This window comes from Amblyraja radiata, chromosome 34, assembly GCF_010909765.2.
Source record: "Amblyraja radiata isolate CabotCenter1 chromosome 34, sAmbRad1.1.pri, whole genome shotgun sequence".
Classification (NCBI taxonomy): domain Eukaryota; kingdom Metazoa; phylum Chordata; class Chondrichthyes; order Rajiformes; family Rajidae; genus Amblyraja; species Amblyraja radiata.
The window spans coordinates 13,697,459-13,724,707 of NC_045989.1; the positions used below are offsets into that span (position 1 = coordinate 13,697,459).

The window sequence follows — 27,249 nt, forward strand, 5'->3', positions numbered from 1 at the left end:
TTGCGGAGATCCTGGTAGGAGAATTATTCTAGGGAGACTATCACTGCAAACTTAAGAGAATACTTTCAGTACAACTTTAAACTTAAACTAAGTATAACTTAAGAGTGTGGTGCTTGAGTTGACAGTGTTGGTCTCAACTTGGTGATTGAAGTCTTGGTGTATCTGCTCTGCACATTTCTAGTGGATGTATCTATTTTGATGGTTGCAGTGGCTCTTGATAAATTGTCTGTGTTTTCATTGTAGATCTATGCAGACTCAAGTCAATGCCCACATTATCTAAGCAGTGGTGCAAAATTCTGGCCTTATTTTTCTGAATTTATTTAAAGCTGAATTTACAAATGCCAACTGCAGTGGTTGGATTTTCATGGATTATGATTAGCCAACAGAAAGAGAAATTTATTAATTCAGCAGAGGGCAAAAGATTCCAGTATGATGTGAAACATGTTAGATATATTAACGGCAATCGATAATACTATTGATGTGAGATTTGAGAATTTACAGTGACACCAGTGAACAAGATTTTTTGTTCATTGTACTTGCAATTATTCCTTGAATTTTATAATTGCATAATTATTTCTGTTCAAATGTCCTTAATATTTAAGAAACATTTAGACAGGTACAAAAATAGGATAGGTTTAGAGGGATATGGGTCAAATGCGGGCATGGGTGGGACTAGTATAGATGGGACAAATTGGTCGGTGTGGGCAAGTTGGGCCGAAGGGCCAGTTTCTACGCAGTATGACTCTATGACTTAATCTTTCCTAATGTGAATGTTGCTTATTTTGAGTACAGAATTTTTAAAATTTAAAATTTTAACTTCAGTTTATCTAAGGTACAATACCATCAAAATCTTAGAGCCATATAATTTAGTTCAGTAGAACTTGAAAAGATGACAAGTTTTAAGTGAGTTGTTTTTAAATTCTTCATGTTGACTTTTTCTGTGAAATAGCTTAACTAGCTGTTTGACCTTGGAAAATCTAGAATAATTCATGATAATCAAATTACTACCGAGCTGGCATGGTTACAGTTTGCTATGTAGGTCATTTTTATTGCTAGCTTGAATGGAACTAATTTTAGCATTCTGACAAGAATGCTAATATTATCAGATCAATGCATCTGAACATAATTGTTCAATTAAGTCAATCAAACAAAACTAGTCTGCTTAAAAAAAGTGGCATACATGTCCACAAAGCTTATAATATCATTAACTTAAAACACACCAATGGAAAAAACTTGTGAGCTGCAAAAATCAGGTAGGTTACATTTATGCAGTAATGTCTTGTTTTTGACAACACATAAAATCTATAAATACTTCATAATTGAAAAGCCAGGCGAGTCCGATGAGAAGGAGAACAAGGATAGATCCCTGATAGATCTTCTGCAAAAAAATAAAGTTCTGGAGGAACTCAGTGGGCTAGGCTACATCTGAGGAGGGATGGACAGATGACATTTTGGGACGGGATATTTCTTCAGACTGGAACACCTTCAACTCCAGGACTTCCAAGATTCCTCTTGCTTAAGTAAACGTGGTTTCCGTCCCCAGTGTTGTGAATGGGGACATCATCTGTGTCCTATCCATGTCCCACAGTTCTGCTCCCACTCCCCCTCGCTTCAGACAAAACATGGATAGAGTTCACCTAGTCCCCACCTTTCACTCTATCAGCCTCTGTGTTCACCACATCATTCTCTGACATTTCCGCCACTTTCAACGTGATCCAACCATCAGTCACATCTCCCTGTCCCCATCCTTTCCATGCTGTGAACGGTTACAACCCGTAGTGTTGTCTGTCTATTACCTCCACAGTTGATGCCTGACCTGCTGAGTTCCCCCAGCTCTTTGCGTTTGCTCAAGATTCCAGCATCTGCAGTTTCTTGTGTGTCCTTGATCGAACTGATGGCAAGACAAATATAGTAGCTATGGTAGCAAAATCAAATTAGTGAAAGTGGGACCAAGTGAATTCTATTGAACTACACTGTGACTGATATATGAGAGAAGATCTGTATTAAATGTTACAAGGGACTGTCGTTGTAGTCGTAAATAAATTTGATTGAAAGAAATAGACATGTCTATTGGAAAGAAGGATGTAAATTTTCACGGCAACAATATGTGATGCTAACTTTAGACAGGAAAAGGAGGTTAGTGCAGAGGTGACATTTCTATGGACAGAGAGTTTTATGTAGAAATTGTAACAGTACAACAGGCCTTTTGACACATCATCTGTACTGACTATTATGGCAAATTAAATAATCCCTTCTGCCGGCACATGGTCCATAATCGCTCATTCCCGGCATGAAGAAAATTTACCACAAAAATCCCCTTAACCTTTCCCACTCTCGCCTTAATGTCATGCCATCTAGTATTTGATTTTTCTACTCTGTGAGAAAAATTCCTGACTATGTACCCTATCTTTGCCTCTCATCATTTTATATACTACTCTAATCCAGGCAACATACTGGTGATCGTCTTCCCACCCTCTCCAAAGCCACCATGTCCTTCCTGTAACGTAGCAACCTGAGCTCCAAATTTGGTCTAACCAAAGGTTTTATATCACTGCAACATGACCTCCTGACTTTGAAACTCAATGCCCCAATCGATGAAGGCATGCCATACACTTTCTTTACCATCCTATCTACTTATGTGGCCACTTTTAGGGAGCTACTAGACCAAGTGCAGACCCGTTGGGTCTGCTCCCCCAATGCAGCCGTTCCCTACCCGTAGCCCCCACAGGAGATGTGGTTCTCCAACTGAAGATTCGAGCACTCAGCAGTGCGGCTGTTTTTAAATGGCGTCTTTGAGGCAAGAGGCGGGCGCCAGCAGCCGTTATGGTCGCTGGCCAGCAGGAGGCGACAAAATGAGTGAGTGGGGGGGGGGAAGAAGGATCTTATTAAAAATGTGTACATAAACACGACGAAATTTAATGAGGAGTGGATACTTGGAATGAAAAGTGAAATCTCTACCGAAAAGGAAAAAATCTGGGCGTTTGTGGTCTGGTGTTGGCGTAGCAACGAACCAAAGGCTGGCACCCACAGGCTGGCAACCACAAGACAGGCAGAAACACACACACACACACACACACACACACAGTTTTAAATATAGATAGATGATATTGCACCCCAAGATCCGTCTGTACATCAATACACCTAAGGGTTCTACCTTTAATTGTATACTTTCTCTTTACATTTGATCTCCCCGAAGTGTAACACCATACTTGTCCGGATTAAACCATCTGCCATTTCTCTGCCCTTATTTCCAACTGCTCTATAACCTCCTTTTCACAATCCACTATTCAATATATTTTTGAGTCAACTGCAAACTTACCAGTCAGCCCATCTGCCTTTTCTCCCAGTCACATCAATCAGCCCAAGGCTTCTGGTTAGGGAACACTCAGATGGTCTTGGTAGAAACACATCCCTCTACACTTTATCTAATGAAGTCAGTAACAACCTTTGCATATTCTTTTAGGCCCTTTGGTGGGTCCTTCAACATTGCCGTGTTGACCACCTCCATGCTATTGTGGAGTCGTTCCTCTGCCTCCCCTGACAAGCTCTGTGTAATTCTTCCTGCTGGAGCTGCACACTTCAGTTGGTGCCTGTACACAGGAAGAAGGAACACAACCAGATGGTCTGATTTTCCAAAGCGGGGGCGACGGATGGAGCCATTAGCTTCTTTGGTGGTGAAGTAACAATGCTCCAAAGTATTTGGTCCTTTGTTGCTGGAGGCCCTTTGGTCTGGACTTGTCCATGCTGACTGTGATGCCTAAATATGTTATGCCATTTCACAACATTATGCCAAAATCATTCCTCACACACTTTGATACAAAGTTGCAGGAACACTGGCAGCAACACTCTGAACTTTTCAGCTCAATGGCATCTCACAGCAAGTGCTCCTGACATTTGCAACAATGTTGCCATTATAGCTCCTGGCAGGACAGGGGGAGGAGGGTCAATTGGTATTGCAATTGGGGATTGGGATTTTATTTTTTAACTCCAGTGCTGGATGAGGATCACAAGCTATGATCTTTGCCAATGAGTGCTCGAATCTTACCTTCAGCAACGGGTTGAGTTGGAGGACCACGCCTCCTGTGGGGGCTACGGGTAGGGGATAGGTGCGTTGGGGGAGCAGACCCAACGGGTCTGCACTTGGTCTAGTGTCCTCTAATTATAGGCTTCCCTATCCTTGGAAAAAAAGTCTGTAACTATCTAAGTATGCCCTTCATTATTTTATATACCTCTGTAAGGTCACCTGTTATGGTCCTGCACTCCAGAACATTCAGTGCCTATCCAATCTCTTTTTGTAACTAAGCCTTTCCATTCCAAGCAACATTCAATAAAATCTCTCTTTCACCTTTTCTGAAGGCACTACATCTTTTTTTATAGTGCGCTGACCAGAACTGCACATGGTATTCCTAGGGTAGCCTTACTAATGTCATGCACATCTGCAACATGATATCATAACTGTTATACTAAATATCCCTGCCTATGAAGGACAGCAAGCCAAACACTTTTTCAGTACGCTATGTTGCCCCCTGTTGCCATTTTCAGGGAGCTATGAACTTGCACCTGAAGTTCCTCTGTACATCAATGCTTCTAATGTTCCTGCCATTTACTGTATATGTAAGGCCAGCATTAGACAACCTAAAATGTATTACTTCACACTTACCTCAATTAAATCCCATCTGTTGCTGTTCCATCCAGCTGATCTATATCCTTCTGAACCTTCAGGCAACTTTCTTCATTATCTATAACTTCACCATTGTTTGTGTTGTTACCACAGCCATTCTCATTCAAATTATTTACATAAATCACAAAAAAAACAGCAGACCCAGAATGTATCCCTGTGGTGCTCTACTGGTAATATATTTCCAGGCAGAAAAACAACCATCCACCTCTACTTTATTATTATGCAATAATAGCGTTAGGGAAACTAATGGAATTAAAAACCAACAAATCTCCAGTGCCTGACAGTTTGTATCCAAGAATACTTAAGGAAGTGGCCCAGAAAAAGTAGATATATTGGTGGTCATTGATCAACATTGGTATCGGCATTGGTTTATTATTGTTACCCGTGTACCAAGATACAGGGATTTAAGAAAAAAATGCAATACAGGTAGATCATCCAAATGTGAATACAATCAAATCATGCCGTATAAAGTGTTACAGCTATAGCGAAAGTGTAGATAAAAATAAAGAAATTGCAAGGACCGCAATTAGGTAGATTTGGGGAATTGGGAATACAGCGCAATATCCATTCGCTTTGAACATTCTTTAGATTTTGAAAGAGTTCCAGTAGATTGGAGGTTAGCTAATCAAAGATAGATAGAGAGAAAACAAGGAATTATTGACAGGTTAGCCTGACATCAGTGAAAATGTTAGAATTCATTGTGAGAGATGGAAGGTTACATTACTTGGGATTCACGGAGAATGTAGCTAATTGGATACATATTTGGCTTAATGACAGGAAGCTGAAGGTGATGGTGGAAGGTTAGATGACTTGGTATCCAAGGAGAACTATTTTATTGGATACATATTTTGCTTGTTGCAGGAAGTAGAAGGAAATGGTGGAAGGTTGTTTTTTTTGACAAAAAGCCCAAGACAATTTGTGTGCCTCAGTGTTTGGTGCTGGGCCCATTGTTGTTTGTCATCTATATAATTTTGCAGATTTTACTAAAATCGTAGACAGTTGGGAAAGGTTATCAATTTATTGCAATGGGATCTTGATCAACAGGGTAAGGGATCTGAGGAATGGCAAATGGAGTTGAATTCAGATTGAAGTACAAGCTATTGTAATTTGGGATGCCAAAGCAGGTTAGGACTTTTACAATGAATGGTGTGGCCTTGGGAGAGTTTTAAAACAGAGGAACCAAGGTGTACAAGTACATAATTCTCAGAAAGTGGACAGGGTGGAGAAGAAAGCTTTTGTCCTCTGGCCTTTATCAGCAAGGGTATTGAATATAAAAGTTGTGACATGCTGCAATTGTACAAGACATTGGTGAAGCTGCACTTGGAGAATTGTGTTCACTTTTGGTCACCCAGCTATAGGAAAGATGCCATTAAATTGAAAAGAGTGCAGAAAAGAATTAAGAGGATGTTACAAAGACTCAAGGGACTGAGTTATAGGGAGAGATTGGGCAGGCTAGGACATTATTCCGTGGAGCATAGCACACTGAGGGATGAACTTATAGAGGTGTATAAAAACATTTCAGACAAAGATAAGATGAATGTACACAGTAAAATTATGAGGAAATAGATAGGGTGAATGCACAATCTGTTTCCTGGGTTGGTATATCAGGAACTAGAGGGCATAGATTTAAGGTGCGAGAGGAAAGATTTAATTTTTTCACACAGGGGATGGTACATATATGGAACGAGCTGCCAGGGGAAATAGTTGAGGCAAGTATTGCAACATTTAAAACATGTTGGGACAGGCACGGATGGGAAAGGTTTGGAAGTGTATGGGACAACACGGGTAAATAGGACTCGTATAGATGGGTATCTCGACCAGCATAGACGAGTTGGGCTGAAGGGCCCGTCTGAAGAATCTATGACTCAATGTAAAGCAGAACGCTTGGTAACAGGATTAGAATGTGTCAACATAGATTCATGAAAGGAAATTGTGCTTGACAAGTCAACTGCAATTCTTACAGGATGTAGCTCGCAGAATAGATGACAGAGAACCAGTGGATGTGTTGCATTTGGACTTTCGGAAAGCTTTTTCTAAGGTTCACAAGAGATTAATTCATAAAATTAAAACGAAGGGTTTGGGGTAATGTGTTGATATGGAAAACTGGTTAGCTAGCAGGAAACAGAATGGAATAAAAATATTTTTTTCTGAACGGCAGGAAGTGCCCAATGGGCTACCACAGGGATTAGTATTAGGGCAGATATGATTTGTGGTTTAAATGTAAGAATTAGTTGTAATTTCTCCAATTTGCAGATGACACAAAGCTGAGTGGGAAGGTGATTATTAAGGAGGATGCAGAGAAGCTCCAGGTTGAAGACATAAGACTGCAGATACTGGAATTTTGAGCAAAAAACAAACTGTTGGAGGAACTCCATGGGTCAGGCAGCATTTGTAAAAGAAAATGGACAGACAACATTTTGGGTTGGGATTCTTCTTCAGTGGGAGACTAAGGATGGGGAGGGGGAGAAAGCTTGAAAAGCAAAATTTGGATGGGATAAAGCCTGGAAACAATAGGTGGATACAGGTGTGGGGGTCTGAAAAACAAAATTTAACAGTGATTTTTATGTAACATTTAAAAAAAAAAAGTAAATATAATAAAAATCTTTATTATGTGATACAACTAAATTTCAGTTTCATGTTGTTTAAAAATATGTTAATATTAACAAGTTATTTATCCATTCTTCTTTGTAGCATTGTGCACAGAAGAATGCATGCATGGAAAGTGTGTTTCCCCAGACACCTGTCAGTGTGAACCTGGCTGGGGAGGAACAGACTGCTCGAGTGGTGAGTGAGAATACCAATGAGGAACTTGCACAAATTATTTATTTTGAAATGTAGTCACATTATTGCAGAATTTGCACTGTATTTGCTATAAGTATACCAATTTGAATACTGTTGGGGAGAGATTGATAACCTCTCAGGTGAAAGCTATAGCAGCAGCACAACAGTGGTGTCACAATTGGTTCTGTTGTACACCAGAGATGGTTAAAGTCTTGGCAAGCAGTAGTGATGGGGAATGCGAAAGTCAGGAGTACACATAGGTGTTTCTGTGATCATGAGTCTGACTCCAGGATGATATGTTGCTTCCCAAGTGCATATATTAAGAGCTGATACAAGACATTCTGACAGAAGAGGGTGAGCAGCCATAAGTCATGGTCCATATTGGTACTAACAATATAGGCAGGAAGAGAGATGTGCTTCTGTAAAGTGAATATTGGGAGACAGACAGAAGGTTAAAAAATGGGATCTCAATAGTTCTAAAGGTAGTAACGGGAGGATAGGACAAATGGCTAGAATGGCTGAAGGCCAGGTGCAGGCAGAAGGACTTTAGCTATTTAGACCATTGGGATCTCTCTGGGGCAAAGGTGCCTTGCACACGGGATAGGAGAGGGATCAATATTCTTGCAATAAGTAGCTAATGCTACTTGTGCACACTTGAACTGGTCTGGGTGCAAGCTCGGACACAATGTAGTAATGTATCAGATGAAAAATATGAAGCAGAAAATGAAGGTAAGAGCAAGTCGAATAGGCAGGTCAGGCAAGAGCAGGCCAGGGGGCGTGGAAGGCCTGATAGAGTAAAGTGCATTTACTTTAAAGTAAGATGCCTCATGGGCAAGGAGTTGAAATCCAAGCATGGATTGTGATATTATAGCTATAATCGGAAACATGGTTGAGAGATGGGCAGGATTGGAAGCTCAATATTCTAGGGCATCAATGCTTACAATGTGATAGAGGTTAAGGTAAGAGAAGTGGGGCAGTTGCACTTCTGATTAAGGAGAATGTCGCAACAGAGATAGAGATATGTAGGGATATTGCAGATCGGTGTAAGTATTATGTGGGTGTATTTGTGGATGATTCTAACTTCCCTAATATTGACTGGAACTGCTTCAGTGCTAAGAGATTAGATGCGATAGAATTTGCTAAGTGAGTCCAAGAAAGTATTCTGAAGCAAAATATAAATGGCCCTACTAGAAAAGGAGCTACCCTCGATCTCCTCTGAGGATATGAGGCTGCATAAGTGGTTGGTGTGTGAATGGAGGTTCACTTTGACAGCAGTGACTATAATTTTATTAATTTCAAGATAGTTATGGAAACAGATAGGATTGGCCCTCAAGTTGAAGTCCTGAATTGGGGGAAGGCTAATTTCAATAGTATAGGGCCAAAACTCATGAAAGTTGATTATTGGGAGGTTGTTTGCACATAAATGAACTTCTTCAGAATCAACATCTTTATGTTATAGTGAAAGATAAAATCATGGAACCTTGGTTGATGAAGGATATTAAAGGTTAGGAAAAAGGAGGCATACAACAGGTATAGGGAGTCGGGATCAAGCAAATCCCATGAGGGCATAAGGATGAAGAACATAGGAAGGAAATTAGGAGGGCAGAAAAGGGCTATGAGATTTCCCTGGAAGACATGATAAGGGAAATCCTAGAAGATTCCAGAGGTATTTTAAGAACAAAAGGGTAGCTCAGGAGAGAGAGTAGGTTTTCTTAAGGATCAATGTGTAGGACTACAGGAACAGAGGAAGACATGGACATGGATAGAAATTTGGTAAGCAGACAGGAAACAAAGAGTAGGAATTAACGGGTCCCTTTCAGAATGGCAGGCAGTGACTAGTGGGGTGCCTCAAGGCTCGGTGCTGGGACCGCAGCTATTTACAATATATATTAATGATTTAGATGAAGGAATTAAAAGTAACATTAGCAAATTTGCAGATGACATAAAGCTGGGTGGCACGGTGAACTGTGAAGAGGATGCTATGAGGATGCTGGGTGACTTGGACAGGTTTGGTGAATGGGCAGATGCATGGCAGTTGCAGATAATGTGGATAAATGTGAGGTTATCCACTTTGGTGGTAAGAACAAGAAGGCAGATTATTATCTGAATGGTGTCAAATTAGGAAAAGGGGAAGTGCAACGAGACCTGGGTGGCCTTGTACATCAGTCACTGAAAGTAAGCATGCAGATACAGCAGGCAGTGAAGAAAGCTAATGGCATGTTGGCCTTCATAACGAGAGGATTTGAGTATAGGAGGAAAGAGGTCCTTCTGCAGTTGTACAGGGCCCTGGTGAGACCACACCTGGAGTATTGTTTGCAGTTTTGGTCTCCTAAATTGAAGAAGGGCATTCTTGCTATTGAGGGAGTGCAGCGTAGGTTCACAAGGTTAATTCCCGGGATGGCAGGACTGTCATATGATAAAATAACTGGGCTTATATTCACTGGAATTTAGAAGGATGAGAGGGTATCATATAGAAATATAGAAAATTATTAAGGGATTGGACAAGCTAGATGCAGGAATCATGTTCCTGATGTTGGGGGAGTCCAAAACCAGAGCCACAGTTTAAGAATAAGGGGTAGGCCATTTAGAACAGAGATGAGGATAAATCTTTTCACCCAGAGAGTTGTGTATTTGTGGAAGTCTCTGCCTCAGAAGGCAGTGGAGGCCGATTCACTGGATCCATTCAAAAGAGAGTTCGATAGAGCTCTTAGGGCTTGCGGAATCAAGAGATATGGGGAGAAGGCAGGAACGGGTTACTGATTGTGGATGATCAGCCATGATCACATTGAATGGCGGTGCTGGCGCAAAGGGCCGAATACATCCTCCTGCAACTATTTTTAATGTTTTCTATGTAACTGCAGATGCTGGTTCACACTGAAGATAGACACGAAATGCTGGAGTAACTCACTGGGTCAGGCAGCATCTCTGGACGTTTTGAGTCGAGACCATCTGATGAAGGGATGCTCCCTGACCAGCTGAGTTACTCCAACATTTTGTGTCTACTGTTTGTGATTGGATGGGTTAGAACTGTAAAGGTTTGATTTAAATACATTGTGCTATAAAATTAGACTTTCAACCCAAAAATATAAAATGATTCTTCTAATCATTATATAGTAATTATATTTTTTGTTTAACAATATTTATATTGGACGGTATTGTATTTTTCTATTTGTTGATTAAATTGTTCTAATGATTAGCGTGAAAATAATTCGGAACTGGATAGTATAATGCAAGGGAGGCTTTTCACCTTCAGCGGCCCTTTTTCCCGTTGAAGCTTCCGCCTTCTGTTTCTTGCCATACTGTAGGGTGATCATATGGAATATAGTTTGGTTGCTTGTCCTGATAATTTATTTATGTTGACAGAACTCATTAACGTGAGATGATGTAATGAATGTGCTGCTTTGATTGCTTGCCTTAGGCAGACATAATTCTAACATTTTGTGAATAATGAAAGTTGTCTATACAGAGCTGTCAAAATTGTTCCTGGAAGTGACTACATATCATGAGAGTAAGGGACATTGATTTGAAGGGGCAAATGCTTTCTCCTGCTTCTCTCAAATGCAATGGATAAGTGGGTGATATGTGAACGATACATACATGTATTCTCTGTGGGCAGTACAATTTCTTTACCTTCATGTTTGCACATACTGCTGTGAAAAAGGCTTCATTCACATAGTAAACAGTTCTTCTGGAGAAGATGCTGCCCCTTCTGATCCAGCTTTTTAACCCTTTGCCTTGCACCCTAAATTCATTTTGCAGGATCTCATCCATATTCCTACATCTGCCATTAGTGTCAATGTGTACTAAGCCTGTTCCAGAGATGTCTGCAGGCCAAGCACTGGTGAATGGAGTTGGTATAGGTAGATACTTTATGGTCAGCATAGAACAGGTGGGCTGAAGGGTTTCTTTCGAAGCTGTGTGATTTCATGACTCTGACAAATGACAGAAAGGTTACCGTTAGGATTTGATATGTACGTTAATCCAATGGCTGACTCGGATAAAGAGTAGTCTTTGTCTGGATGCATCAGAGCCATATGTGTAGAGGTGCAGGGGGAACTTACCCGCTTGTTCTCCTGGCTAAGGGATTGCAGTATGGTCAGAAGTATGGGATTGAAGAAAATGAAATTACAAGTAGAATGAAAGAAAATATAATTTTAACACTTCATGGAATCTATCATGGTATAAAATTAGTAATTGTACCACTATTGGTAAAAAGACTAATTTTATACCAAGGTAGATTCTAGCTAAATAAGAAGCTTTTTTTTTACTATTATGTTAAAATTATCTTTACTATTACATGTTTAAGCTTTTACATGAAAAGAAATAAACTTTATCAGAAAGGTTATTAAAACTAAATTAATTGAATGACTTCACAAGTGTAAGGGATTTTATTTTCATTACTGTTACGAGATCAATTAGAGAAATTTTTGCTGGAGGGAAACACTGCTCTTGTAATATCATTAATCAGAGCTAGAGAATATCCAGTCAAAGAGTGTGTTATCAATGACCAAGCAAATTTCATAAACGTTGCCACAATCATGTGTAAGTAAAATACATAAATAAATTAAAGGTTTTCAGATTATCACATTGAGCATTGTATTTTACTTTGGGGGATAAAAATGTTCACAATGATTTAATTGCACACATCTTTCATAACTTTTATTTCTATCCTGGGCTGCATTCCAACAGTTTTTTTCCCAGTTGCAGTCTTTCATTTACTAAAACTGGGATCAGGAGCCAACTTTTAAATTAAAACTGCCTTGTTAATTTTTATAAATGACATATCAAGACTTATTTTCCAAGTAAAATCCACATTGTGCCAATATGGTTACAAAAATTTCATAACCAGCGTCTGTAATTTTAAGCATTTGCTAATGCTATTCCTTGGCTCCACAATAGCCTCTGAAATTTTCATTTAGTAAGTATTTTTAGATGTGATGCATTTTTTGATTGCAACAATAAATTGATGCGCTACTGCAATGCAGAAAAAGGTGAGATCTTAATTTAATAAACCATGCAAATGAACTCTGATGTAGCATGCCTCAGTAGCAAATGAATATTTTTTATACTTGACCACGTGGTGAGCTACATTTTTCCTTCCATTCTCATATATTTACTGTTACCAAAAAGATCCCAGGCATCTGCTAGTGTAGCCCTGGCGTGAATGCTGACAGCTTCTAAACGAATAATCCCTTTGGTTTAGATTTCCACCCTCCCCAGGAACATATATTAAATGTTTTCTGGTAAATAACTCTGAGATGCAGTATTGAATGAACCTACCTGTGCATGCGTATGATAGAGAATTTAATTAAATAAAAACTAAGTACTGTGGATGCTGAAAATCTGAGTTTAGCCTGAGCTTATCTGATGAATCCTGCACCACACAGATATCAGCATGCTGAAGAACACATGGCCAGTTTTGCATTAGCTGATAAAGTAATTTTCCTCATTTCACAGGTGATTGACATGAAAGCCCTGGGTGATGCCTCTCAGCAGATATCCATGGCTTCATACCCCTACCCCAAAAAAGGACACAGTTGAAAAATGTCACCAAAGGTTTCATAACTGTAAGGAGGGGGGATATTTTTTACGGCCAGCTCCTGAAATTATTTAATTGTTTTGCTCTAAGTATCTATATCTGGTTTACTAGTCATATGCCAGTGGCCTCTTACAAAAATTTGTCTAAATGGAGTTTAAGATACAGGTCCTCCAGAGATTACGAACGCCTAACTGGTGTACAGAAGTAGATATGAACGAGCACTTGGGAGACTGGGAGTATCGATTTGCCAATTGCTGTGGGGTTTTTAGTTTAGTTTAGAAATACAGCATGGAAACAGACCCTTTGGCTCACCGTCCACGCTGACCAGCGATCCTCATACACTAACACTATCCTACACACACCAGGGATAATTTACAATTTTACCAAGACAGTTAGCCTACAAACTAGTACGTCTTTGGAGTGGTTGTAGGCATCTTCTGGTGTATGGGAACTTGGTTCGATATCTGAGTGGTTGATTTAAATATTCTGATTTAACTACATGTCACACTGGTTGGCCTACGTTTTTACTTAAATATATTGCTGGGCAACCATGAGACCAAGCATAGACTATGCGACCGTTTCTCTGAATATTTGCTCTTGGTCCAGCATGGCCTGCTGGATCTCCTGGATCTCCTGGTTGCTGACTGTTTTAACTCCCCTTCCATTCAATACGGACCTTTCTGTCCTGAGCCTCCTCCATTGCCAGAGTGGGGCCATGTGCAAACTGGATGACCAGCTCCTCATATTCTTCTTGAGCAGGTTACAACCTAACAGCATGAACATTGAATTCTTCAATTTAAGGCAACTAACCTCCAAGCATCTCTTCTTCCACCCCCCCCATCCCCCCCCCTCACCCACCTCCCCTCCTCTCTTCCCTGTGTCACTGCTGGATTTGCACCAATTTCTCCCCTTCCCACTCTCCCCCCCCCCCCATTCCCTTCCATGTATATTCCTTCCGCTAGCTTCACAATTCGCACATCTTCTATTCTTATCTCACATTTTTTGTCTCTTTATTATTGGCCTTTGTCCAATCATCTGCCGATTAAAAACAAACAAATCCACATCTGCATCCACCTATCACTCGCCAAGCTTTGTCTGCTGCCACATCTCTTTCAGCTTTCCTCCTCTAAATTGTCATAGTCCAGATGGCAGGCAGGGATATTAATAATAGGTAGACAAAAGTACTGGAGAAACTCAGCAGGTGTGGCAGCATCTATGGAGCAAAGGAAATAGGCAACGTCTCGGGCCGAAACCCTTCTTCAGACTGATCTTCAGTCTGAAGAAAGGTTTCGGCTCAAAACGTTGCCTATTTCCTTCGCTCCATAGATGCTGCTTCACCCGCTGAGTTTCCCCAGCATTTTTGTCTACCTTCGATTTTCCAGCATCTGTAGTTCCTTCTTGAACATATTAATAATAGGGGCAGGCTCTACCCTTCTTCCACTGTGGAGGGGGGAGGGAATTGGTGGCCTGTTTCCTGACAAAGGAGGACAAATCGGTCCTGGAGTGGATGGCCTCATCTCACGAACAGATGCAGTGGCAAAATTGAGAGAAAGGGATGGCATCTTTACAAAATATATATTTTGAGGAGGCGTGGTGTAGGTAGCTGTGGGAATTAGTGGGTTTGTACTAAATAACAGTTTGTGCTCTGTTCAAAGATGGTTTATTATTTTTATTGCATGTGTTTCAAGAGAAAAGCATCTGTCTGCAATATTCCTTTGGAAACCCTAACTTAATAACAGATTATTGAGTGTTTTTGAACACTTTGTAAATATAGAGTAATGGGTAGCTGTGGTAGAGCTATGATCCAATTCAGGTGCTGTACACCAGTGCTATCATGGAGAAAAAATATCCAAGGCTCTGAGATAAGATCAGGATTCAGATGTCAATAACAGACCCCAAGAGTATAGTTTAAGCAGTTCACAAGTGTCTCATTTCTGAGATCATATTGCAGTTTGGAACTCCCAAATAATTTAGCTGTGCTATTGACATTTTGCTTTTTTGTGATATTAAAAAGATTTGAAGACAAAATGAAAACAAAATATAGAGGGCAGTAGAGGGCAAAATATATCAAAAGAAATGAGTTAAAGACTAGCAGAAAAAATGTGTTTGAGATAAAATGAATGGGCATTGAGGACCATAAGGGAGGACGTATGGAAGAAATCCAGTTGAGAAGCAGAATTCGGACAAAAATGCACTCACATGAGATGGCCAAATGTGTGAGGTTAGAAATTGTAAGGGCATTGGGAAAAGAAACGTCACCTATCTATGTTCGCCAGAGGTTCTGCTGACCTGCTGCCTGATGCTGCCTGACTCTGGCACTTTGTATCCTTATTTGTAAACCAGCATTTGCAGTTCCTTGTTTCTACTGTATACTTTTCTAATTCTCAGTTCCCATGTTAACACTCAATCTGCTTGGATTGTTCTCTGCAATATTAAGTAGTTTAAAAGAGACAAATGCCCATATTTAAAAATGCAGTGTAGGGCTTATGTTTTCATGTAGAAATAGCATTATGCAGCAAAAACGCTTGGGCAAGTTGATTTGAGATCAGGTCTCCGAGTCTGATCATATGCCCTGTACCTTGGTTCATTCGTATAGTTTTTCATGATTAAAGTTGTGGCATACATTAATAACAGAGGATCGTGGCCTTATCCAAAATACCTTTTTACCCAAAGTGACAAACAGCAACTGCATATCCTGGTCATTTCATATCACTCTGGAAATCTGACGGTATTTACTTGCGTGAGTCTCTCGTGCACCCAGAGACCTACCATAGTAGGGGTCCAAAAGCCAATGTTCATGTATAGCTTTTGGAGGATTGCACATGAAATTGGATCATATTGTCCTGGTGGCAATTGTTATTGGGTGCTTGGTTGGCCTAATATATTGACATTTTGGTTCACCTGCTGAATAAATTAATTTCTTACCCACCCCTCTCCCATCACCACTTTCCCCAATCTCAAAAGCACCCCTCGTGAAGATATGTGCCAGATATCCCACCTGTGCTTTCCAATGCTTTACCATCTCCTCTCACCACCACCATTACTAGGTGATGTGCCAGGCTGCATATGCCCCTTTCCTCACCAACGGTAACAAAATCAGAACAGACCCTTGATGCTCTCCAGCAAAATGATAATTGGATAAGAATTTTCCAAAAATATTAAAATAAATATTTTTTCCAAAAATGGTCTTTTAGCTTTAGACTTGGGCATAAAATGAAAATGTCAAGGGTGGCCAACAGTCCTTGGCCTTCAGCACTGCGCCCATCAGCACACCATCGGGTGCTCAAGAATGTCTAGTTAAATTTCCTTTTCATTTGATTTTGGAGTGGGGTCAATGCTGGCTTTGTTACTGTCATGCCAAATTGCCGTGAGCAAAAAGTGCCAGCTGTTGCCTTGTATACATATAGATTGTCTTTACAACTGACAATGTGTCTAATAAAAAGCTTAATGCATAGGATATTGAAAAGCAAACAATTACCAAGGACTTGTGTTACATGTAAACCATACTTGTACAAATGATAGCTTCTTTCCCTGCCTGTTCTTTCATTCTTAAGGAATGGACATTACTAACTAGATCATGATTTGTCCTCTTCAGAACTGCTTACCAAGGCATTTTGTATTGTGAAGTTGCTCCATGTTATTCATGAGGTCCCAGGATATTGATGAGAAAGGACCAGTAATACATGTTCATCAACTTAGTCTGAGATTTAAGAAATAATCTTGAAGAGGATAGCATTTCATGTATCTGCTGTCCATGTCCCTCTAGTCTGTAGAGATAAAGTTGGGGGAAGCACTAACTGACTGTCTGTTTTTTCATCTTTTTGTCACTTTTAGTCTGTTTAAAAAGTATGGTTTGGAGGTTTCTTAGTCTTTTTATGTGGGGAGGATAAGGGGGAAACCGTTTCTCAGTCACTTCCTGGCGAGGATGCAACTATTCTCTGAGTCGCGTCTTCACCCCCCCCCCCAACCCCCCACTCGCGGCCTACCATCCGGATTGCCGCAACCTTTCTTGCCAGAGACCGACCAGAGCTTCAGCGGCGGTGCAGCACTGATTTGCCATCACGGAGCAGGCGTTGCCTCACCGGGGATCGCTTGTTGAAGCTCCAGAGTGTTGGGCCTGCTGCTTTATCATCGTGGAGTTATGGTTGCGGAGCTTCCAGTCGTGGGCGGCGCTGACTTCAACATCGCAGAGTCCTGGTGATCCCTTTGCTAAGGGCCGCCAGTGTTGAATCTCCGCCCAGCTCGGCCTGTGGATTTCGGGAACCGCGGTCTCTGGTAAGAAGTGGCCGATTCAGAACTCCAAGCCGTTGAGAATGTTCTTCCGTTCCAACTTCGGAGTTCTGATCATCCTGGCGAGAGGACCTGAACATCGGGCTGCTGTAGCGGCCACTGCGGAGGGCTCGGGAGGCCCCGACCACGGGTGAACAACAAAGAGGAAGGAAGATGACTGAACTTTGTTGCCTTCTCTCGCAGTGGGAAACGTTGATTCCGCTGTGTGGGGATGTTTATGTTAAATTCTATCGTGTGTTGTGTTCTTTTTTATTCGTATGGCTGCATGTTAACCCAAATTTCACTGTACCAATTGGTGCATGTGACAATAAATGTAAACTTGAACTTGAACAAAGAAGTTTGGTTACTTATTGAAATGCATCCTTGCAGCAGGGGACCTGTAGAGATAGTGGGAAAAGGGGAATGGATGTTTAAAGTGCTGGATTCTGTCGATACCTAACTTAGGACAGGACAATCATAATCATAGAAATGTTCTCCAACCTTCTCATTACTATTGGAAATTTGAAGATCTGGCAGAAATCCTTGAACTTGGGTAGATTTTTAACCAAGTTATGATATAGTGTAAACTTAAAGGAAATTTCAAGCCCGTGATATGTGATGAAAAATACAGATAATTATGCTGAAAGATTGCTTCTATTATATGAAATGCAGTTTTTTTGCATTAACCAGATCTACTTTAAATATTTCAACAATATCTTGTGGAATAGATGTGTTTTTGATGGATGAAATGGATAAAAGGGCACCAAAAATAAATTATAGCTATTAGATAGCCCACACGGCAACGACAGTATCAAAGCAATTGATCCTTAAATGATTCATGTAAATCGCAACTTCAGTAACTCCAAAATTAGCACAATAATGTATCATATTAATTTTACCATCTGCATTTTTACACAAACATCTGGGGTGATGTGAAGAGTAATGAGCTCTGAGTTACAGCATGGACAATTTGTCTGCTATGCTGAGCATTCAGGGACTAGGGGAAAGTTTGTAATATGGTTAAACCAACTTTGGTTTCTATACATTTACTAGTAAATAAATTAACCTATTATTGCCAAATACTGTATGATGCTACCCACTAAACAAGGATTGTCTGATATCTTGGCTAATATCACTTCTGTGTACTTGGTAAACCCCAATAGCAGAAATTCATTTACCCATGTTTGTTCCATTTGTCATGTTGGCCTGATGCAACAAAAATCTATTGATCTGAGGTTTGAAAGTTCCAATTATCCATAAGCATCCATAGTAATTTGGGATCATACACACATTTTCATTACTGTGGTGGTGCAGCAGTAGAGTTGCTGCCTTATAGTGCCATAGACCCGTGTTTAATCCTGACTATGGGTGCAGTCTGTACGAAGTTTATATATTCTCCCTGCGACCACGTGGGTTTTCACTGGGTGCTCCGTTTTCCTCCCACACTCCAATGATGTACAGGTTTGTAAGTTAATTGGCTTCTGTGACTTTTGTCTAGTGTGCAGGATGGTGCTAGTATACGGGGTGATAGTTGGTTGGCACAGACTCATGGGCCGAAGAGCTTGTTTACATTCTGTATCTCTAAAGTCTAAAGTCTGAGAAAATGTTAGTATGAAAATTAAGTTAAAAAGCTCCATTGTTGTGTTAATTCTGGGGTTGCAATTTATATGAATCATTTGGAGATTAACCGCTTCATTTCATTCACAAATGAACTAGATCTAATGTTCTCTGGATCTGGTACTGCTGGATCACCAGGTGTAGGAAAACGGAATATAACTTATGTACATCTTAATAATTTAAACTTTAAACTCTGGTGGTAGTCAAAGATTCATTTGGTTTTATACTTTTATGTTTCAAATTCAAATTAGACTTCCCTTTCTGTGAGGTGTATTTGAGATGCTTATATGATACAGTAAAAGTTATACAGTGATATCTCACTGAGGTTAGGGCTTAATGGAATCTAGAAGTACAGATACGCAAATCTAATATTAACAATACTGGTTATTGAATTAGATTTATGCAGCATTGAAACAGGCTTTTAGGCCCAACTTGTCTTTCCCTCCAGTATGTCAATCTGAGCTAATCCCATTTTCCTGTATATGTCCCGTATCTCGCTAAATCTTTTAATAAGGCATTCTAAGGTTATAATTAACCTCATGCACACAGAGGCAGAAGTGCTTAAATTGAATATACATACCATACAGTATATCTTTATTAATTCTTAAAATTGAAGACACTAACATTGTGGTTTTTAAACAGGTCTTTGATATTTTGTTTCAGCAACCCATTAATCACCCTATTGCTGGGAGGCTAAATGACTGGTGTTACAGTGCAAAAGGTTTATGGTTAATGCTGTTTATCTTCCTTTGCTGGACTAAAGCTCCAAACACAGTTCTTTATCAGCATGTAACTGTAGATAGTTGTACTGGAATGATTTGTTTTTGCTCAATTAGGTGGATTAATCATGCTAACTTTCTAATACATCACATGGAGCTGCTAAATGAGGCACAAAACGGAGTAATGAATCAGCAGAACCTCTTAATTGCCAGCATTGTAGGTTGGGTTTAGTATGCTTTCATTATGATAGGACCAATGTTTGTATCTATAGTTATATCTAGAATTTTGACTTTTGGGGAGAGTAGCAAAAGGTTATGGCTACACAATCACTAGAGTAGTGACAGGGGTTAATAACCTCATTAAAACACCAGGCTCTTGCATTAATTTCTAGAGGAATAGAATTAAAATTCAGAAAATATATGCTAAATTTGTCTGAAATCTTGATTGAATAATGCTTGGGGTAATGTGCACTGTTCCAGTCTCCATATTATGATTCAAAAGTACAATCTTGAAAATTTGAAAAATAGACAAGGGAAATATTAGAACTGTGGAAAATGCTTATATGAGGAAACATTGAACAGCCTGGGATTTTTTTTCTGAAAAGGAAGACCTTCTGATCTTTATAAAATGAGCAGATGTAGAACAGCAGTTTCCAACTCTAGCTGAAACCATCTTTAGGAGCTGTAAATGGAAATTCCATGGAATAAGGGTGTAAGAGTATTATGAATGTGGAACTCACTAACTCGCTGTCTAATTATGTTGGACAATGAGTACAATTAAGAGAAAGTGAGATAAGCAAGTGAAATAGAAAGGAAGATAAGGAAGTATTGTCATGGTAAGGGTAAAAGGGTGGGGAATGTTTCTGTGAAATATAAACGTGAGCATAGACCAAGACTGACCGGCCAGTGTTTTTGCTGCAGACCAGATGTAATTTTGTGTAAGGCTAAAAATGTAGATATTTTATTAGATTTTATTTCTTTATTCACTATTTCTATCTGGGTATCACTGGCATTGTTAGCATCTATGGCCCATTTGCCCTGGAGAAGATGATGAGCAGTTACATGCTAATCCAATTTGTCATCATTAGGTCTGTAACCTTCTATACATTTCCAATTCAAGTGTCTGGCCAAATGCCTTTTAAATGTTTTAATCGTTCCTGCCTTCTATCACCACCTCTGGCAACTCATTCCAGATAACCAAAAACTATATGGAGAAACACCACTCAGATCTCCTTAAAATGTCAGCAGTTAGACCCAGTAATAATTAAGCACTGGCATTGTACTACTTTGAAGGGAACTTTGAAGGTGTTCCCATGCAATGGCAGCTAATATCCTTGGTGGTAGAGGTTGCAGGATTGGGAAGTGCTCTTGTGTAGCATGGGTGAATAGCCACAGTTAATTTTGAAAATGATACACATTGCAACTACCACGCTTGACTTTGGAAGAAATGAATGTTTGGGGTGATTGATTGGGTTCCAACAAAGCAAGCTCCTTTGATCTGAATGATGTTGACCTTCTTAAGAGTTGTTGCACTATACTCATCCTGGTAAGGAAAGTGAATTCATCATGCTTCTGACTTGTGACTTGCAGATGCACTTTGGCATTCCAAAAAGTGATTTATTAGTCACAAGATACCAAACCTCTGAGCCACATTTGTACCCAGAGTGTTTATGTGGCTTATCCATAAGAATCTCTGGTGATCCACAGGATGTTGATGTTGGGGATATATAGTGATATTAATACTAATGAATGCAAAAGATAGGTGGTTAAATTCTCTTTTGTTAGAGATGGTCATGGCCTGACACGTTAGTGCCAAAATATTACTTGCGACTCGAGGCCATGTTGAAATGTTACCCAGGTCTTGCTGAATATTGCATCAGCATGAGAAAACATCCTGACTTTTGACCTTGTCATGGAAAGAAGATCATCGAGGAAGCAGCTAAAGATGGTTGAGTTTAGGACAATGTCCCGAGAAACACTGGCATTAATCATCTGAAGAATAGATTATTAATCTCCAGTCAGCACAATTGTTTACTTTTGTACTTTGTGATTCCAGGGCAGTCACTCTCACTTCATCTTTAGAATTCAGCACTTTAGATCGTGTTTGGATCAAAACTGTGATGAGGTTGGACTTGAATGGCCTTGGCAAATTGCAAAGTATTGATAAGCAGTTTATTGGTGCTAGGTGCTTCCTGAGTACTGCCAGTGATACTCTCCAGCCCATTGTTGATGATTGAGCAAATGATTGGAGCTGTGGCTTGCAGGTTGAAATGTACAGATGGACATTATCCTGGCAGATTAAAGGAAGTGACAAATGAAATAATTGATAAATTAGTTTCAATTTTCCAAAATCCCTAGATTACGGGAAGAGTCTATTGAATAGGAAACAAATAAATGTAATAAAGGAGTTACATTTGTGGCAAAGGAAATCAAATTTGACCTGTTTATTGAGGTTCTTTGAAGATGTAATATGTACAATGGTTATAGGAGAACTAATTAATGCAATAACACAACAAAAAATATTGTGGAAACTAAATGCTCACATAGAAGGTAACATGTTAATGTACAAGATTGGTTGCCTAGCAGTTTACAAGATTGGCTGCCGAGCATGAAACGGAGAGTAAGCACCAAATGGGCCTTTTACTGCTCAGCAAGATATAATGAGAGGAATGCCATAGGGATCAGTACTGCTGTGCCAGCTTTATACAATTTTTATAAATGACGATGAAGTCATCAAAGGTATGGTTGCTAAATTTGCCGATGACAGAAAGATAGTCGGAAAGTAAGTTATGGAGAGGATAATTAGATAAAATGAGTTGTCAAGATGTGCCAAGTGGAATACATTGTGCAAAAATGTGGATTTGTGGATTTAATAGGAAAGGTTAAAAAAAAAGTATATTTAAATAGTGAAAGATTATAGGACTTTCAACGTGGTGAGATCTGATTGTTCTACTACATGATTAACAAAAGGCTAGTGCGCAGACTAAATAAGAACTCCGGAAAGCTAACAGATTGTGATTGTTTATTGTGAGCGGATTGCCAAATATGGAGATTGTGCTTCAGATACATTGAGCTGTGATGGAACCTTATCTGGAGTACTATGATCAGTCTCCTTACGTACGGAAAGATGTTTAATATAGAACATAGAATAATACAGCACAGGAAAATGCCCTTTGGCCCATGGTGTCTGTATCAAAGATTGTGCCAATTTAATCTAATCCCCATTGCCTGCACAGGATCCATATCCATCCACTCCCTGCATTTTCAAATGCCTATTAAAAAGCCTCTTAAATACCAATATAGTATCTGCTTGCTTCATCACCACTGGCAGTGCATTCTAGGCATCCACCTTCTGTGTAAAATACTTGCCCTACACATCCTCTATAAACTTTCTCCCTCTCACTTATGCCTTCTAGTATTTGATATTTTCATCCTGGGGAAAAAGATTCTGACTGTCTACCCTATCTATGCCTCTCGTACTTTTACAGATTTCTATCAGGCATCCTTTCAGCCTCTGGAACTTCAGAGAAAATAATCCAAATTTGTCCAACCTCTTCTAATAACTAATACCCTTTAATCAGGCAGATCCTAGCAAACCTCTCCTGCATTCTGCTCAAAATCTCCACATTCTTCCTGTAAGGGGGTGACTATTTATTGTGTACCATGTTAATGTATTGAAAGCTGTTCAAAAAAGATTTATTAAACTAATACCTAGAATGAGCAGGTATTGAACAAGTTTTGCTTGCATCTGCTGGAGCACAGGAGTTAGAGGATGCTTGATTTAGCATATAAAATTCAGACAGAACTTGACATAATGGATGTGGAAAGCACGTTCCAGTCAGGATGAGGAATAAGGGTCCTGATCCAAAACGCCACCTTTCCATGTCCTCCAGAGAGACTGCCTGACCGCTGAGTTACTTCAGCACTTTGTGTCCTACAAAATTTCCGGCGTCCGCAGTTCATTGCGTTTACATTTTACTGGATGTGGGAGAATCTAGAACAAGGGAAAAATTATTTGTTTTGACAATATAGGTTTACCCATTTAAGAAGAAGAGATTATGACATTTTTTTCTCTTGTAGTTTTGAATATTTGTAATTCATATACTCAAAGGCCATGGAGGTAGAATCTTAATTATTTTTTAGGTAGATTCAATGGAGGTGAAAGATGGCATATTTGGCCAACAACAATCTAAGTATGGAATATTGCACAGTGGGTTCATACACTGTCTGGGCAGCAAATATGGAATTTCCACAGTAATTCTGCACACTAGCATAGTATATTGTTCTGTTAGGGACCTTGAACTTGAGAAAACCAAAGATAAACCAGGAGAGTTAGTCATTCCAAGATGCATCTACTTCAGACTATGTAGTAGAATGATCTAAGATTATTGGATTGAGATCTGTAGTCCAGTTTCTCATTGTTAAAACGTATGACTTTTTATGGACTTTATGTAAATTGGGTATCTGGCTCAAACGTGCCCAATTATGGTTGGGCAGATTAGATAGTGTGTTTTTTTTTCTGTTATTGATTGGATCTTAAACCATACTGTATCATGGTCATCTCCTCTGAGGTAATGACTAGATCTGTTAACAGATCAATTCTTGTGGGTATTTAAAAAGAGTAACGGTCAACATATAAGGCAATTTGTACTGACACTATACTGTGAAATTTGCTTGAGTCAGGTTTTTTATCATAGTTGCTAAAGTATAATAATATCAAAAATAGAATTTAAATATATATTCAATTTGCCCTGATTACATCTCAATTGATAACTCCTCATTCAGAATAAATTAAGTTAAATTGTGCTTTTTAAAATGTGTTTTGCCCATGAGAGAGAGGAAATATGAATCTTGTTGGATTCTCAATTTTGCAGTACATTCAATGGATTAAAAATGTTGATTTGTAAAGTTAGGTAATATTGTATAAGAGCAAAGTTTATAATCCCATATAATTTTAATTTTAGGAAGAGCAATGGGAAATTGCTAAAACTCAGAGGGATTGTTCATTCATATGAAAATAAACAGAATTTGTTAATTGAGAAAAATGCTTATTAATCCAAACTCCCAGAAATCATGAGAAATATTTATGGGTATGTACAGGATTGCAGAATGTTATGACTTTCAGCATGTTTTCACATAATTAGTTGATAAGGTGTCATTTTTTAATGTCCCGTCATCATTTTTGATCACCATTACCCTCAAAACGTTCTCTTTTATTTGAAAGCTTTTATTAGTCCATTCCTGAGCTTTCTCTTTTTGAGCGTAAAGAGCTCCAACTTGGTGATCTTTATCTTTATAACCTCCTCAATTCTGGTATCATCATGTAATTCTCCTTTTCTCATTTTCCAGTGCAAAATCCTTTCTATAATCCAGAGATTAGAATTAGAGATTTACAGGAAATTGGTGATAGAAACATAGAAACATAGAAATTAGGTGCAGGAGTAGGCCATTCGGCCCTTCGAGCCTGCACCGCCATTCAATATGATCATGGCTGATCATCCAACTCAGTATCCCGTACCTGCCTTCTCTCCATACCCTCTGATCCCCTTAGCCACAAGGGCCACATCTAACTCCCTCTTAAATATAGCCAATGAACTGGCCTCGACTACCCTCTGTGGCAGGGAGTTCCAGAGATTCACCACTCTCTGTGTGAAAAAAGTTCTTCTCATCTCGGTTTTAAAGGATTTCCCCCTTATCCTTAAGCTGTGAATGAATATAAAATATCAATTTAGATTTGAAATTTGTAATAGACCACTTGGTCTGTGCTAGTGTGATGACCTACCTTTAATTTGGCACAGAGGCCTCAAAACTGTGTTTCAGCTTGCTTGGATGTGTATACCAATGTTGTATTTCATTCTGACAATGAATTAGCTCAATCAGAAAAAGCTGTGAAATTGGCTAAAAAGACACTTACAACAGCTTTGGGTGGCATATTTCATATCTAATAAACAGGAAATGGCTGATTCTTCACCAAATTTTACATTGCAGAAACTGCTGACACTTTGCTGTGCCTTAAAGGAAAATGGGTATCAGCCCTCAATGGAGGGGGGTGGGGGTGGGGGTGGGGGTGGGAGTGGGTATCAGCCACTGAGGGAGATGCTACAAGACCGAGGGAGAGACCTTATCTAATTGTGTAAGTATTAAAGCAAATGACTTGTCTACACATGTATCCCTCTCACATCTCTTCTACATCAGCCTCCTCCACCAGGCACACTGGAGCCTCTAAAGAGAGGATAATTAAAAGTTTCATATTACTTTAATTTACAATGTAGTTGGCAATCATTCATTTCATCTAATCCAAGCCAGCTCTCAGAGCACTTCCATCAATTCCATTACCCTATTTATTTCCCTATAACCCACTCACTATGCAGATTAACAGCCCCTGGCTCTCCATCACCTTTCTCCAGCAAATACGTCCATGCTGAACCTAAAGTCCAAAGGAGCCACAGACCCTCAAACCACCTCAAGTTCAAAAGCAATTTAGTTTACCAAGTAAACTTACTGTTAGTGTTTCAATGACTCCGTCTCTTTTGAGTTAACGTATAGTAAATACAAACATTGACATCCATGCTGCTGCATAACTGTAACATTTATTTTAGAATATAGCAGCACAACTATCTTGTTATTGTCTTGTAGAACATTAAGATAGACTTACATTTTATTCCTTCCCAGAATAGGATAACATGCAGCAAGACAAAAATGAGGGGTTAATGGAAGGAAAGGACAAGGAGGAACACAATGCTGATAAAGGAGAGCACAGTGCTCCTGCGACACAATTGAGCGACTGGCTATGTGATAGATGGCTAGATTAAATCAGAGGGGTGTGTGACATAGAAGAAGTGTGGCCTGGGCACATGACCATGTTCATATCGAATGACCAGGCACAGTTGAGCAATTTAGTGGCCATTCCTGCTCTAATAGCCAATGGGGAATAGAGGATAAGATATGTAGACAGACAACAAAAAGACGCAAAAGCAACAGGGTTGGCATAGTGGGCGATTGTAACTTCTCCAATAATGACTGGGCTTTGCTCAGTGCAAATGGCTTGGGTGGGGCAGAATTTGTTAGGAGTACCTATGTAGGTTACTTGAAACAGTATGTAGATTGGGTAAGTCCACATCTGACATGTGAGACTCGTTTAAAGGGGAACTGATCAGAGTTGAAGCCTGGCATGTTCCAGTAAGGAGGAGGGATAAGGATGGCAGAGTAATACATCTTGGTTGACCAAAGTGGTTGCAAAGTTGATTAAAAAGAAATAAAAGAATATCTATGGATGCTTTACAAATATGAAATCGGATAGTGCCTTTGCGGAATAGAAAGCAAGCAGGAGACAATTAAGCAATTAGAAGTAAGCAAGTAGAATGGCCAAAGAGGTCAGGAAATGTCATTGGTGAGTTGGATTAAAGAAAACCCCAAGGCATTTTAGATGTACATTAAAAACAAAAGGATTAAGGAGGGATTTTATGCTTGGAATTTGGGGATGTAGTCGAGGTACTAAACGAGTATTTTGTACTTGTATTCACCAAAGAGAATGAGATGGAGGACTGCGATCAGTTTGGAAATAATATCATGCTACAGCTAAGATCAAGAAGGAGTTGTTGAGACTCTTGAAGAGCCTGAAAGTGGATAAATCCCTAGGGCCT

At 39.5% G+C, this 27,249-nt stretch overlaps 1 protein-coding gene across 1 annotated transcript in view; it reads left to right on the forward strand.

The window, feature by feature from the left end:
- megf11 (multiple EGF like domains 11) overlaps positions 1-27,249 on the forward strand; it is a 240,773-nt gene that overhangs the window by 67,162 nt on the left and 146,362 nt on the right. The window contains exon 6 of the mRNA XM_033050114.1: positions 7,373-7,465. Within this exon, the coding sequence (XP_032906005.1) occupies positions 7,373-7,465 (93 nt within the window). The remainder of the gene's footprint in view (positions 1-7,372; positions 7,466-27,249) is intronic.